Raw genomic sequence first — 15914 nt, forward strand, 5'->3', positions numbered from 1 at the left:
GCTGCAGTCAAGCTGCCGGGCTCCTATTGGTCGGAGAGTGTCAGCTGACGGGAAGCAGCGGGTCATGTGACAGCTGACATGTGACCAGCTGTTCACAGAACAGACAACAAGATGCTGGAGGCTCCGCGGCCGGAGATCGGCCCCATCGCGGTGGCTGTGATCCCCGAGAACCGTGAGGAGGTGGCGGACATCCGCGGAGCGCAGCTCGCTCCGGGAGGCTCCCTGCTCGGCTGCCTGCTGCCGGGGGCCCCGGGCCGCCCGCTGCCGGGGGCCCCGGGCCGCCTGCTGCTGTGGGACCCGGCGGACAGAGGCGCTCCTCCGGCTGCTGTGGACGGCTCCTGCACCGAGTGAGTCCCCGGTTCACTTCTCAGTTACAGTAACGTTTCACCCGAGTTACATGATGTGACGTTACTGAAGTCAAGTCATCTACATCATGGACTTTTTATAATATATATAAAACATTATGATACACAGAGGTGTTCAAATAAAGTCGACAAAGTGAAAAATACAATTACACACAGACAAAAAGAAAAGACTGTATGAGGGAGATGTTTACAGTGATATATGACGTAATGTCACTGAATGTTTTGTGTTTAATGGCTTTTTTTGTGTGATGATATTTTACAAATGGAGTCATAGAGATGTTCTAATAAATCAAATAAACGTCATCGTCCCCATGGGGAAGTTTGTCATGGGCCAAAGTGCTGCAGCGGTTTAACAGAAAAGAATCAGTTTCCTGTTAAACCAGCCTCAAGTCGTTGTGATGTCACTTCATCTGACATCAACCTTATTTCAGTCTGTACTTTTATTAAAATGTGGTCTTGATAATAAATACAAAGACATGTACGAGAAGCTGACAGCCGTCGTTGTTCTCAGTTTTTCCTGGGAGGAGCAGAGCGTCCACAGTCGGGGCGTCAGCAGACTTCTGGCTGTTGGATCTCAGTGTGACCTGAAGCTGCTGGAGGTGGAGGCCGAACCATCAGCCGCCATCGCTCTGCTCTGCGTCTCTGAATGTGCTGCAGACCTCCTGCTGCAGACTGTGCGACAGCAGGACCACAGTGAGTCCCGCCTCCATCCTCAGGCTCCACTGTACATAAAGATGGACGATGCTTCTTCACTTCCTCCCGTTGCACAATTATATTAATATCCTGGATATGAGTGCCGCCATCTTGTGTTTGTGACGTCCAACACAAGACGAAGCCAGAAACCAGCTTTGAGAGACTTTTATTATGACCTATATGTTTTGAGCCACCAGGGGGCAATCAAGATGATTTGGCTTCACTCTTGGGGAGCTGTCCATCTTTAGATCTTTAGAATAGTCAGTAATTAGTATTAATGTGTAAATATTACTGAATAAAACTTTGCTTTCAGGTGTGTTCAAGCTGCAGTCGCTGCGTCTGTTGTCGTTCGCCGCCGGCCGCTGCTGCGTGCTGCTGAATGATGATTGGCTGCTGCAGCTGCAGTGGCTGCAGGCGGAGGCGGAGCCACAGATATTAACCTGCTGCAGTATCCAGCCGCCTGAAGGCAGAGACACAGCTGTCAATCACTGTGTCTGCAGAGACACACTGTTCACCCTCAGCGCCGCTGGAATCATATGTATCCTCAGAGCCCTGCAGTTCCATCCAGAAAACAAGTCTGTGATTGGACCAGACTAGTACTAACAAACAAGTGTTAGAAACTCTAAAACTAAAGTAACTACGTCCAAACTAACGACATGAAATATCATCATTGTGAAATCCTTGTATTTTTTGTCTCGGCCTTTATCCCTGCTCTGAATTTGCCAGCAGTGTTTTCTTTAACCCTCCTCCAGCTGTGTTCAGTATCACTGACGGCGTCCTGCTGGCTAGCGTTGATGTCCCTCTCTACCTGAGCTCTGACCTGGAGGAGGACGACGTTGTCTCCTCTTCTCCAACCTCCTCCTCCTCCTCCTTCTGCCTCCTCCAGGTGTCGGCTGACCTCAGCACGGCCGTCGCCGTCACTCAGTCTCACGCTGCCGTCGGCGTTGACCTCGACCACTACTTCAGGTGCAGCAGCAGAAACACACGAGCACAAGCCCCCCCCCCTTTTGAGCAGTTGATTAACTGTAAAATTGAAATATTACATTTTATAGAGATAAGAGATGATACCAGTTAAAACAGGTGATGGTAGATTACAAAAAGAAAAGGCGCACTGACTCCACATGTGGGTAAATCTCCGTCGACCTCAGGTGACGGGTCTCAAATATGAAAGAACCTGAAAGCTCCGGATTGAGGAATAACCTAAATGTGGGAGAAACATTATATTTCCCTGTAAAATCATTAATTTTAATTGGTAACCTGTATTTTCTGTTTTCCAAAAGAAGACCAAGAATTTAGAAACTACTGATAATTATTCAGGATTCTTTTAAACTCTGTAGAAAACTGAATAGATTTGTCTTGTCTTTTCCCACTGCCTAAAATACAGATGCATAAATGCTCCTTCTTGAAATTTGCGTTAACAAATGTCTCACATCCTCAGTGGAGTCAGATAAAAATACTTCATCTTTCATTCTTTTGTTTTGATAAATACAGTCGAAGCACATTCAATTAATCAGATCACAATCCGGAGCCTGATTGGACGGAGCGCTGCAGAGACAGGTTTCTCTGAGCTGAGTGAAGTGAATGTTCCTGCATGAAGCTGTTATTTTAACATGTAAACAAGAGCAGTAGTAAGAACAAACTTCATTCTGATGTTTCTGTCCTCAGGATGTGTCCAGACCACCTGATCTGTGCCGTCCCGCCTGCTCGCCCCGACCTCGGGCCACTTCGAGACCAGGACAGTCTGTCGAGCTGCAGCCTCGCCGCCCTCGGATCGACCTTCAGTACTGACCGGTATTTATAGTTCTAGATTATAAAATGTTTTCTCAGTTAGACTGCTCAGCTCTCAGTGACGATGGCACGCGTATTGCAGCCATTCTGTTCCCTTAACAACACACATGACCAGTATGAGGCTGATGAGATGAATGGTTGTCGACATTTGAGAGACTCAGACTTACAAACATTTTCTCTGGAAATAAAAGATACAATTGATTCTTCACTTTTCTCTCTAACTTTTATTCGTCTGACTTCACCTCTAGTTCCTGGGAAGCTCATCTGGCCTCCATGTACAGCAGAGCTCAGCAGCCTCCACCTCCCTCCACCTCCTCCTCCTCCTCCCAGCCTGCCGGGATGCCCTGGTCCTCCTCCCTCCCCCACCTGGAGTCCCACCAGGCTCCATCCTCGGCCCACAGCCGAGTCCCTTGCGGCGGTGCAACCATCAGCTTTTCCGTCCCTGAGTCCTCTGCTCCGTGTCTGCTCGCTGTCTCCGAGTTCTCTGCCTTGCTGACCTTCGTCTCCCCCGGCAACAGGCAGACCACAGTAGCCTCATGGGATTTTGCCTCCGGGAGTGTGAGCTACCACCAGGAGGAGGAGGAGGAGGAGGCGGCTCCTCTTCTGCGCTGTGGAGAGAGACAGCACAGACTCCTGCTGAAGAGTAAGTCAGACTCAGAGTGGAGTCGAAATCCCACCAGTCGAGGCAGGAATCTGAATGAATGGAGCTTTGCAGTAGACACGGGGGCGGTTCTAACTTGTGCGGCGCCCTGGGAGAACTCGTATGAATAACAATCATATATACCAACATTTATATACAATCGTAATAACCACAGATTTCAAAAGAATGTACGAATAATAGAAACAACAGATTTCAAAAAACAGCACAAATACACACAAGAACAACACAATTACAAAGAAGAAAACCTAATTATTACACTTTCACTTCCAACATCTGAATCCGACCTTTCTCGTCTACAGAGGCCGGCGTGTTCCAGGTCTTGTTCTCAGTTTCCCAGCAGGACTTGCTCAGCAGCTTGATGCTGTTCGGAAGTGCAGCAACAGTAGATGCAGTGTGTCACCTGAACAGCTGGGGGCGCTGCTCCATCCCCATCCACGCCCTGCAGGTAGGAGGTAACGCCCACCTTCACGGGCATCGCCTGCTGATGACGCTTCCAGTCGGCTGCTGTGTTTTAACGTTATGTTTCGCTTCAGGCCGGACTGAAGAACCGTCAGCTGGACACGGTCGACTTCTACCTGAAGAGCAAAGAAAACGTTCTGAACCCGTCAACGGCGTTCGGTGCTGCGGATCAGCTGACGGCCTCCACGCCGAGCCTGACCGACTGTACGTATACGCCTCAGCTTCAGGTATTCCACTACCACGATGACTTTGTGTTGCACGTTGCTCAGGTGTGTGTGTCTCTTTGTGTGCGCAGGTGTCCAGGAGTTGTGTCCTGCGTTGGACCTGCTGTGTTCGGCCGTCAGAGACTCAAACAGTGAAGCTCAGAGTCGACAGTTTTCAGAACAGTTGCTCAACTTCACCTTGAACTTTGTCAACACACAGATCCGCTCTGTGCTGTCCAGCTCCCACTGTACGAACACACACACACACACACACACACACACACACACACACACACACACACACACACACACACACACACACACACACACACACACACACCTGTCCAACATAAGTAACACAATGCTCTGTTGTGTCAGCAGACGAGGATGCAGGTGTGCAGAGCTGCGTGGACGTGCTGGACCGCTACGTCACTGAGCTGAGGAGCTACATGAAGAGATATCCCTGGCCTGCAGGGGGCGATGTCTCCTGCACCGACTCTGCTCCAGCTCAGGAGGAGGCGCAGGAGGACGAATGGGAGCAGCTCCCGACAGAGGTGACGTCTTAGTCACGAGAATAAAATAGCGTTTCCTGTTGTGTCAAACTTTTGCTTTTAGTTTAATTTTTCTGTGTGTGTGTGTGTGTGTGTGTGTGTGTGTGTGTGTGTGTGTGTGTGTGTGTGTGTGTGTGTGTGTGTGTGTGTGTGTGTGTGTGTGTGTGTGTGTGTGTGTGTGTGTTGCAGGAACTGGTCCACCAATCCATCCTGACCAATCAGATCCCCAGAGCTCAGGCCATCCTGAGGAGGCGGAGCCGCCCGGAGCAGCACCTGTCGGCTCTGAGGAAGGAGGGTCTGCGGCAGGTCTTCTCCCGCCTGCAGCAGCGAGACGTGCAGACCGCCAACGCTCTCCTCGTCAACATGGTCAGAACATGTCTCCGCCTTTTATCCTTTGTATTACGTGTGTAACGGATGTGTGGATGAGGGCATGGGAGACCACGACTCACAAATGGATTCGCAGCAGTTATTTGCTCCTGCAAAGGACAATATACAAACACAATGTCCTTCCGGTATTTTCTCGCCTGCACATCAGCGTTAATGTTCCCACGGGAAACATAAACAAAAATAACAGTAAATGAGAATAATGGAGATAAAATTCACAAATACTCAACAGAGTCACAAAAGTTTTAATATAATTCACAAATGTTAATTGAAAATAATAATTACTAAAGTGCATTTTTAATTCCGCTACACCTGCACATGTTGAAAGGCAAAGGTTTGAAAGTGTCATGATGTCAAACCTGGTGTTTGAAAAGGTGTTGATGGAGCACGTCAGGGAGTTGGTTTGATTCGTTCACCAGGCGTCAGCAGCTGCTACTTTAAATCACACAAGGCAAACTGAAGCTTTATGAAACTGATAAAACCTTTTTGTTTCCAGGGTTTCAGTGTGAAGAAGCAGCTCCACAGTTTCTGTCTTTACACGGACGACAAACACCTGAGGGAGTTTGTGGTGAGTCTGTGATCTTTATATATTCATCTCATATTTAAGCATGAGGGCCATGTTGACATTTGCATTGCATCTGAAGGCTGAGTCAAACATACATGAATGTGTCAGTGGAGAGATTTGCTTCCTGTGACGAGGCAAATCGCAGCTTGGCTTCCAATGAAGTTCAACTTTGACGAACTTCGACCTGCGATATTTGCTTCACATTTGCATATGCGTGACAGTGTCCTTAACAAGTCCCCGTGGACTCTGATTGGTTACTCGCAGGTGGAGGAGCTGTCAAGGCGGAGTTATTTTGCAGAGGAGGAGATGCAGAGTGTGACGTTCATCAGGCAGATGGAGAAGCTGGGAGCAGTGTTTCCATCTCGCTGCCCTGCGGACACCACAGGGCTCAGGTGCAGATTCAACTCCCCTCCTCTCATATCGATTCAGCTGTTTCACGACCCACGAGGAACCAAAGTCTCTGTCTCCACTCCCCTTCTCTCCAGGGTCGTTCAGATGGTTCACAGGGAGCCGGGAGGCGGGGCCGAGGAGGTCCTGGGGGAGCTGGTGGGACAGAGGCGGTCTGATAAGGATGCAGGGCTCTGGCACAACGTCAGATTGGACTGGGTGAGGAACTGGGACCAGAGCTGTCAGACCGCCGTCCTCCTGTCCAGACTGCAGCACACAGGTGAGAACCCGACATCAGCGAGCGACTCGCGTGAATGACATCACACGTGTTTTATTGAGTTCTCCTCCTGTTCTTGGATCTTCAGAGTTAAGCTCCTGTGACCCTGCCGTGCTGTGGCGTTACCTCACCGCCCTCCACGACCAGCACCGGGTGGTCGACTGGATCCAGAACCAGGAGACCGCTGGCGCCTCCCTGTGGCCAGAGTTGGTTCCAGAGCTGGTGAACGACAACACACTGTGCAGCACGTACATGAGGGAGAACATCCTGGACCTGCTGGCCAGGTACAGATGTTAGTTTGTTAGATCCAGTGGTCGCCATGGTAACATTTAACAGGAAGCTTCTGTTTTACATTGTTGGATTGAACTTCCTGTTTGTTCTCCCTCCAGACGAGGCCGGTTCATCCCGGAGGAGCTGGCAGATCTGGAGAAGCTGCTGTGGCGGCTGGCTCAGGGCGGAGGGGCGATGGCTTCGTCTCCTCCCGTCCCTCAGTACCGCTCGTCGCTCGGCCTCGACCTCCACGGCCTCGTCATCACCTTCTGCCTGGATCACGGCCTGAAGTACCTGCTCTACACCTACCTGGAGCACTACAGGTGTGTGTTCACCGGGCCGGTGCCCTCCAGTGGCCGGAGGGATTCAGTTCTTGTGATTGTTTCTTTGATTGTATTTAGTTCTTAGCTGATTGGAACGTATCCATGTTTGCTCGCCACAGATTGACTCCCAGGAACTGCCCCGTCCTGACCAATCAGAGCCTGTCTGAGAGTCAGCCCTGGTTTGAGATGATGGTGAAGATCCAGGAGATCACCAGGGATCTGTCAGGTAGCAGACTGTCTCCTTAAGATCAATAACTTGTATTAAAACACACTAATCCTTCAGTGTCAAGTCAACAGAAGTCAAAGAAATGGGCAGTTTTCTGTATCTATATATTGTCATATTTAATATTTGAGTATTTGACAAAATGATTCATTGATATGAAATTAAATTTTTTTTTACCCAATTCCCCTCGGGCATCAATAAAGTATTTCTGAATCTGATTCAGGGCCTGTGTTTATCAGTTGAGTAACAATACTTTGATTTAATTTTGTTTTAATATTATTTCCCAGAGCAAAGTAACCGGATTAGTAATCTGGAACAAATCATAAACAGTTAAAATTCATTTAGACAAAGTTAGATTAGTTTATTTGTTTTATTTCAAGTGTCATTTATATACTTTGGGATTATTGTCTTACTTTGTGTACTTGTGTTAAGTTGAATTCACTTTATCTAGCGTCCACTCGATATTAGATGAAGTAGGATACTAACACATGTACTGAACTGTGACACTGAGTCCGTCCTCTGTGTCCGTCTCTGCTTCCAGACCCACGCCTGCTCTTCCAGGCCTGTTTGACCAGCGCTCAGGTTCTGCTGCCGGGCAGTCAGGCGTCTCTCAGCAGCCTCCTGCTGGAGGGACACAGTCTGCTGGCTCTGGCTGCCATCACGTTCGCCCCCGGAGGCATCGACCAGGTCAACGTTTAAACAATGAGCATGTGATTGTGCCTCTGCTGAGATGTTTGGTTTTTAAAGCCCTGAGGAGCAAAGTAGTGATCAGGAGTCTTGTTCCTGGCACAAAAAAAGAGTAGAAAAGAAAATCATAGAGCAAATGTTTCATGTGCACAGAAGTAGCCTGAGCGCTGAAGCTGGAGCTTAGTACATCTAAGTACTACGGTGCAGTGAGTGAAACTGGTCTCTGTGCTTCCTGTGCTCAGGTGGTGGTTCAGGGGTCAGGCAGCTCAGGGAGGACAGTCGACCCTCAGCTCCTGAAGATGGCGCTGGCCCCCCACTCCAAACTGAAGGCTGCCCTGTTCCCCCCCGGGCCCCGGGGACACAGCCCGTCCTCGGACATCTCTGTTTACCATCTCCTGCTGGTACGTTTACACCGTCAGCCCCGGTCCTCACTGTGTTCCAACCTCATCCTGTGTTGAAACGCTGTCACCTCTGAGTGTGTGAACCATCCTGCTTGTTCCAGTAAACGTATGAAAGGAATGTACTGAGCTGTTGTGTTTTCCAGTCGCTCCACCCTCTGGACCCGTCCAGGCTGTTTGGCTGGCAGGCGGCAAACACCCTCAACTCCACCGGTGAGCTCCACACATCAGTGTTCAGGTCCCACCCAATGGAAATCAAGTGTTTGACCCTGTTCTCACGTCATGAGGGAAATAACCAGTGATCATCAGGACACTGCAGTGACCCAATGATTCTCTAACACCAGAACCCTTCGTTTCAAGGGTTTCAGAGGAGAAGCCAAGTGCAGCTGATCATCAGAGTTTTACACAGTTAGCTCAGTTCATTAACTCGTACATCACCACTTGTCATAGTGCCATGTACAGTTGTGAAACAGAAAGGTTAGTGGTAAGAGACAGAGGCCTGTCTCATTCACATATTCATAGATCCACAAATATTAAATGAGACAAAGACCTAAAATACGAGTTTTCACAGAAATGTCTGAGGTAGAAATAAAGATGTGAGGCTGAGTGTAATTCATGTTTTGGTGTCGTCCTCCACAGAGACGTCGGAGCTGCCTCACTTCTCCAGCCCTCACCTGGTCAACAAGTTCGCTCTGGTGGAGAACCTGGACTTCCTGTACTACCTCCGTCACGGCCGACCTTCCTTCGCCTTCGCCACATTCCTCGTCCAGCAGCTGAGCAGCTGCAGCGACACGACGCTACTGTGAGTTATGACCCCGCCTCTCAGCAGCTGTTCAGCTCGAGTCGAGTGAGACTGAAAATAAGCATTGTTGTGCTGTATAACATTAGTTTTGTGTGTGTGTGTGTGTGTGTGTGTGTGTGTGTGTGTGTGTGTGTGTGTGTTGCAGCTGGCAGCAGGCCCGGCAGCAGGTGTACCGGTTTGCTCTGCAGTGTTTTAACGTCCCGTCTGTGGCGTCTGCAGCCGTTTGTTTTTGCGAGCTGCTGGGAGTCTGCAGCCTTCGCCTGAGAGTCGACCTCAGAGCCATGAACGCCATCCTGCAGCACTGGAGCCAACACAACACACACTCTGCTCCCACACAGAGGCTACACACTCTGGGTAAACACAACACAACACACACACATACACACACCATCCACACACTCTGGGTAAACACAACACACACACACTCTCTACACACAATGATCTGTTTTGTTTTGGTGTCTAAAGGAGTAAAGTTGGCAGAGGCGGAGCCTGGAGTAGCGGAGCAGCTGATTGGTTACCTGGAAGCTGCAGTGGCGGACAGTGTGGAGCAGAAGGGTGTCGGCAGGTCGGTGGCGTTTACTGATCTAACGACATTAATGAGCATCAACATTTAGTTAAACTGCTCTTTAAAAACCATCTGTTCAAACGCACGTGCTCACTTTCAATTCACCACATCTATTTCTCTGTTTGCTACAAATATTGATTTACATTTATTTCTGCTCTTTTGACTGTTGATGGTTTGTTGTATGATGATTATATGATTTATTGCTGTTGGTGTTATCTGATGTAAGGTGCCATTAAATCAATGGATACAGCTACAGTTTATATTTGTTTACATTTTGGGAATTTATTTTTTGATTAAGTACTAACTGCTAGTGTGTGTGTGTGTGTGTGTGTGTGTGTGTGTGTGTGTGTGTGTGTGTGTGTGTGTGTGTGTGTGTGTGTGTGTGTGTGTGTGTGTGTGTGTGTGTGTGTGTGTGTGTGTGTGTCAGGTCGTCGTACGAGGCGTCTCAGGAGTGGGCGTTGCCAGTGCAGTTCTGTCAGCTTCACAGTCTGGAGCTCAGCTCGGTTTATCCCGCCCACTGCGCCGGTGACGGACAGTTTGTCCACTTCCTGTTGTTTGTTGAGCTGCACAGTTTCCCGCCACAGCAGGTGAACACACACCTCCACGACGTCCTCACATTAAACATGTCAGTGTTGAAATCCTCATCATCAAACTGGTGTAATATCTCTGCTCAGTCAGAGGAATCATTCCCACGTTTTAACCGTGTCATGTGACCTCCGTTTGACCCTCCTCCTGCAGGTGAGGTCACTGGTGGCTCGGTTTGGCCCCGCCCTCCAGGCCCACCTGAGCCTGGCGTTCCAGGACCTGCAGCTGCACCGTCAGAGGAGGAGCAGTGGATCTGAGGAGCAGCCGCAGTGTCTGAGCACGGAAAAGGCCTCTGGGAGTCCGGAGCACCTCAGGGAGCTGTTCCAGGTTCTGCTGCAGAGCCAGGAGCAGGCGTCGCCCTGCAGGTACCTGCTGCACGAGGCTCTGCTGCAACGCTGCCCCACACTGGCTGTGCTGGCTGCCTGTCAACAGGTAAATAACAATAATCCAATAGTTCCATCACTATGATGTTTGTTGTCACTCGTGTGATTCTTACCACTGTTTGATTGACAGGGGGCGGAGCTGCTGCCCTGCCTGTGTGCGTGGGTGTTGACCTCTGTCAATGATGTCACACTGAGTGAAGCCACCGCCCACCTGCTCGAAGCCCCACAGCACCACGAGTGGACCCTGCACGACCTGTCAATCATCTGGAGGACGCTGCTGGGGCGGGGCCACGTCAGGCCCCTCCTGCGAGGCTTCGCGCTCTTCCAGAGGGTAAAAAGACGTCTGTCACACAAACTGCAAACGCCACAACACAGAGACACAATCACAACAGAAAGGACAATGGATGTTGACTGAAACGAGTTACTGTGGGTTTGTGATGATCCAGTCGCAGATTGAAATGTGATGCTTGTCTACTTGAGGTATTACGGTACAGATGCTTGAAACACCCAAATACGAAGAATGCATCTTTACTGTAACACCTCAAATAGACGGGCATCACATTTTAAGCCGTGGCTGACTTGACTTCAGTAACTGTGCTTGTTTCATTGTCAAGTTCCATCGTCTTCTGTTGTGTTTGTGTGTCTGTTGTGGTCGTTTCTAGTTGTGATGTGAAACCAGACGAGTGCAGCAGTTCATCCGTGTGAAGCTGCTGCTTTGACACAGGATTGTTTCTGGAGTTTATATTTGGGTCAGATGACAGAGTCATGAAACTTGGTTCAGAGGATTAAACAAACTGGATTAAAGCTCCGTCCTCAGAACTATATTTAATATGTGTGATATTTCCTCCCCGAGGACTTTGCCAGGAAAACTCTGCTCCTCTCCAAGAATGTAATTCATCTTTCATCCAAGGAAGGTTTTTAAAAAAGCGTCATATTATTGAATTTGGGGATAAAAGTTTTTCCATTTTCTTCTTGACTCGACCTTCAGGGATTTGACCGTTTTTCTTTTAGTCACTCGGATGCTTACGTACAGATTTATTCTATTTTATCTGATTTCATAACTTTCTTACTTGAATGTAATTCATCTTGATTGTCAGATGATTATGAGATCAAATGAACCTGATAATTGTCATTAACGTTCATCTCTCAGGACTGCCCCCTGGTGTTGGTGCTCAGGATGTTTGAGCTGTGTTGTGACTACAGGAACTTCTCTGAGGCCAAAGTGAAGCTGCTGGATTTCCAGAGGACGCTCATCACTGTGAGTTCCACCACCGAGCTGATGAAAGAAGATCAGGATGTTGAGACTAACACTTGTAGTGAATCCATCAGTTCATCACCAGGGTTATTCACAGAATACATGTAGGCTTCAAATCGTTATTTTTATTTGATCAAAAACACTGACACAGAATCAGTTTGATCATGGATGCAGCTTCAGTGCAGATAAACCAGGTAGGATGAACCCAGAGTGTTTAACTTCACACAAACAATACAAATTAACAGAATATTGTAGAAGAGTTTGAGGACGACTCACTAATGAAGAAGAATAATTCTGAAGCATCAACACAGGACGAGAGAACACAACACTACAAACACACACGTTTACAACAGACACCGAACTATTCCTCTTTCATCTGTTGCCTTTCCTTTACCGGTGTAGCTGAGAAACGGTGGTCCGGTGCCCCCTGGTGGACTGCCCCTGCAGTGGGTGGAGAGCCAGGCCTCAGTGCTGCTCCTCACGATGCTGCAGCGCTGCTCCTCCCAGTACGACCTCCACCGCCTGCTGCAGCTCCTGGCCGACGTCGACAAGCTCCTCAAATCCAACGGTGAGAGTTTAGAACATGTCAGAATCTCTCAGATCAGGAGACGACGTGAATTAACAGTAAATCACCTCCTCGGCAAAGTGGTGAGAGAGGTTCTGAACTCTGATTGGTCGATTAACTCAGGACACGTCACAGTCAAATTACATTTTTTGCTATAGTCTATAAAAACCTCCCTGTTTTAATTGATTTGTTTTGTCCTTGTTGTGTGTTTGTATGTGCTGTGTGTGTTTGTGTGTAGGTCCAGACTTCAGGAAGCTGAGTCGGCTCAGTCAGTTGCTGCAGGGGTCAGACGTCAGCTTGTCTCCCAGGCTGCTTCAGTGCAGTTCACCCTCTGTCCAGCAGGAGGAGTTCCAGGCTGCTGTGGACGCTCTGCAGGCCAGGGGGCGCTACAGTCAGGCCAGAAAGGTGGCGCTGCTGGCCAACCTGCCCGTCCACCACCTGCTGCTCAGCCAGGTCTGCTGACATTTTCTTAATTCACAGACATTTTGTATCATCACGATTTACAAGAAACATTTAGATTTGACTTCATACTACTTAGATTTCCTGAACTTTTACTCCAGATCCACCGTCAGCTTTAAACCACAGACTGTAAATTAGGATGGACGACATGTCAGATCCCAAAAGTGAACCCAAAACATCTCGTACGCCCCCTGGTGGCTGGCTGTAAACCCTCCTCCTCCATGTTAGCAGATGGGACATGGACCAAACTAAAAGATCTATGTAGACTTAATGTCAATGTTTGTCAAAGATGTTTCTGTCGTTTCCGGTCGTTCTTCTCTCACTGATGTTTGTCCAAGTGTTTCTGATCAGTTTGGTTTGAATCAGTTATTTGATGATGTAAAAACGGGGAGGAAGTCTTGAGCAGTCAGCCACCAGGGGGCGTACGAGATGTTTGGGCTTTACTTACACGTCACGTTTTATGTGACAGATTTGTTCTTTAGTTCTCTAGGAAGTGTTTTTTTTTTTTTTCAAACTACAGGAACTACTAATCTGTCATTCTACAGTCTAACATTATACTTCCTCTGGATCATAGATCAAGAATAATATAACGTTTGTTTCATCACATTTCTGACTCTGACTCAGCTCCTTCAGGAAATGAACTCCCAGAAGTCCAGGACAACGTGGAGGAGGTTGGAGACCCGAGTCAGTTTCTGGAGGAATTGTCAGGAGCAGCTGAAGAGCGACAGCACTGATCCAGGATCAGCCTCCTGTTTCTTCTTGTCGCAGGCTGAAGCCTCAGATTCCTCGGTAGCTGAAGTTCAGACGGAGCTGCTGGACGTCCAGGAGCGCTGCCTCCTGCTGGGCCTCGCCGCTCACTGGCTCTCCCAGCTCAGCCCGACTCCCATCGACCAACTGGAGAGCATGGAGAAGAAGCTTTGGATCAGCCGGGTGCGGCAACACGTCCTCACCGTGGCCATGGAGAAGGAGAGCGTTTTCAACCTGCCGCCGCCCGCTGTCGCACCTGAAATGAACAAGTATGAAGTTCTCATGAAGGAGTTCTCCTTCTCTAACATATCAGCTCTGAACACGGAGACCTGCCTCCGTCTGGACGGACTCCCGGGTCGCTCCGAGGAGCAGGAGGAGCAGGAGCAGCAGGAGCAGCAGGAGCAGCAGGAGGAGCAGGAGGAGCTGAACATCAACTCCGAGGAGAGGAGAGTTCTGGCTTCACTGATTGGCCAACTATTAGATGACGGCAGTATCCATGAAGCCAGCCGAGTCTGCCGCTACTTCTGTCTGCACCACCCGGACGTGTGGGTGGTGCTGCGCTGCCGAGGGCTGGCGTCCGGAGAACTCAGCCCCGAACCACAAGACGAGGAGTCGGAGGCCCCGCCGCGGAGGAGCATCACCCCCTGTACGCTTCATTCATTACTTTATTATTCATATACAACACATCCTGCAGCTGGTGCATCTGAACTTAATCGACTGTTGGGTAGTTTATAATATTCTGTGTCAATAATCAGAATCTGCAAAGTAACTAGTAACTAAATCTTCAAAATAAATGTTGTGAATGAATAAATATTGAGTAAAAAGTACAATATTACATTTAGTGTAATGAAGCATAAAAGGGAAATACTTAAGTTACATTTTTAGTTTCTTGTACCTTACTTTATGTAGTACTTGGTCAAATGTACTTAGTTACTTTCCCTCCACGGCTTCTCGATGCTGCGATGCTACCAGGTCACTTGCTAATCACTGGTTGTATTTCTCTGTAGCTGTTTACAAAGTATACTTAATACTTAAATTTAAAGATTTTAAGAATATCACTGTTTAGTAAAAACAACACGTGAACTGTTTCTCTCTCTGGTCCAGCGTCGTCGTTCGGCAGCCTGTCGCTCGCCATGACCCCGCTCCCTGAAGACGAGGTCGCCGTCCAGCTCCAGAGACTGGTGGATCAGTGTTGCCATGGCAACAACTACTGCAAACAAGTCCTGAGCCTCTACCAGCTCTCGAAGGTATAATCACACACATTCATACAGGTCCTCTTTACGTTAGGAGCAATGTGGGGTTCAGTATCTTGCCCGAGGACACTACGGAAAGAAGGAGGAACGGAGGAGCCGGGAATTGAACCGTCAGCCTTCTGAGCCACAGTTGCCCATTAACTCTGCCATGTTTTCATGTCTTCTAGTTTTTGTACATCATCTAAATGTCCCAGTCTTTTGACTACCACAAGAAAATGTCTTAACATTTTGTCCTCACGTTTTGTTAATGTGATTTGTCGGGAATGCCCCGGAGATGATTTCATTACATCTGGAACCAAATCTTTCACTTGGTTTCCAAGATGAGCTGATGAGAGTGTGTGTGAATCTCTGTCGTGTCCAGGAGCTGCAGAGCTCGTTCAGTCACATCTGCCGCCAGGAGCCTCGCTCCGTGCTGGAGCTGCTGCTGCAGTCGGATCAGCCCGAGCGCTTCAGGAAGGCTCAGGCCTTCATCCGGGCCCAGGGCCTCTCCACGGACACGGTGGCCGAGCTGGTCTCCTCCGCTGTGGCCCAGGCGCTGCTGGCCTCCGCCCACGACCTCCAGACGGGTGAGAGCAGGGCCCGAACATCAGGAAGTGAAAAGTCCTCATCGTTCACCAGTGGAACAAAATGTGAAAGATCAGAGTTATTGTGCAGCCGTGTTAAACTGCAGCAGGAGAACTCGTCTGTATCCGGATCTGAGAAAGTCTCTGTCACTCTGTAACTATAGTAATATTATATATGTTATAATCAGTTTGTGATTCAGCCGGTTTACACAAAAACTACTGAACCAATGTACATGCAACTCTGTTGAGGGGCGGGGCCTGATCCAAGAATGAACCAATCAAATGCTGTTGTTTTCTTTTACTTTAAAATGGTTAAATAGTGATTCAGGCGGAGGCACGAGTCTCCTTGTTCAATTCATTTACTCTTTAAATTCATTTCTTTTAATTTGTTGTTTTAGCTCAAAACATTACAACTTAGTCACTGAATCCTGGTGTGTGAGGTTAGAATACAGACGATGTTCAGGTGGTGTTCTGACAGGTGTGTGTTTGTCTGTGTCTGTGTG

General features: G+C 48.6%; 1 protein-coding gene across 2 annotated transcripts in view; it reads left to right on the forward strand.

The window, feature by feature from the left end:
- The first annotated feature begins 64 nt into the window (after positions 1-64).
- Positions 65-15914, forward strand: part of spg11 (SPG11 vesicle trafficking associated, spatacsin) — an 18386-nt gene continuing 2536 nt past the window's right edge. For both annotated transcript variants that reach the window (XM_034587499.1, XM_034587500.1), the window contains exons 1-32: positions 65-347; positions 877-1058; positions 1372-1596; positions 1811-2024; positions 2724-2849; positions 3095-3489; positions 3807-3952; positions 4041-4170; positions 4262-4417; positions 4551-4723; positions 4910-5086; positions 5601-5672; positions 5934-6061; positions 6155-6336; positions 6422-6617; positions 6723-6926; positions 7046-7152; positions 7691-7836; positions 8079-8237; positions 8381-8447; positions 8874-9036; positions 9182-9390; positions 9502-9601; positions 10029-10188; positions 10340-10618; positions 10700-10900; positions 11720-11827; positions 12227-12392; positions 12628-12842; positions 13473-14241; positions 14700-14842; positions 15210-15414. In XM_034587499.1, coding sequence (XP_034443390.1) covers positions 112-347; positions 877-1058; positions 1372-1596; positions 1811-2024; positions 2724-2849; positions 3095-3489; positions 3807-3952; positions 4041-4170; positions 4262-4417; positions 4551-4723; positions 4910-5086; positions 5601-5672; positions 5934-6061; positions 6155-6336; positions 6422-6617; positions 6723-6926; positions 7046-7152; positions 7691-7836; positions 8079-8237; positions 8381-8447; positions 8874-9036; positions 9182-9390; positions 9502-9601; positions 10029-10188; positions 10340-10618; positions 10700-10900; positions 11720-11827; positions 12227-12392; positions 12628-12842; positions 13473-14241; positions 14700-14842; positions 15210-15414 — 6139 coding nt within the window. In that variant the 5' untranslated portion in view covers positions 65-111. The remainder of the gene's footprint in view (positions 348-876; positions 1059-1371; positions 1597-1810; positions 2025-2723; positions 2850-3094; positions 3490-3806; positions 3953-4040; positions 4171-4261; positions 4418-4550; positions 4724-4909; positions 5087-5600; positions 5673-5933; positions 6062-6154; positions 6337-6421; positions 6618-6722; positions 6927-7045; positions 7153-7690; positions 7837-8078; positions 8238-8380; positions 8448-8873; positions 9037-9181; positions 9391-9501; positions 9602-10028; positions 10189-10339; positions 10619-10699; positions 10901-11719; positions 11828-12226; positions 12393-12627; positions 12843-13472; positions 14242-14699; positions 14843-15209; positions 15415-15914) is intronic.

The sequence above is a fragment of the Hippoglossus hippoglossus genome, chromosome 6, assembly GCF_009819705.1.
Source record: "Hippoglossus hippoglossus isolate fHipHip1 chromosome 6, fHipHip1.pri, whole genome shotgun sequence".
Lineage (NCBI taxonomy): Eukaryota > Metazoa > Chordata > Actinopteri > Pleuronectiformes > Pleuronectidae > Hippoglossus > Hippoglossus hippoglossus.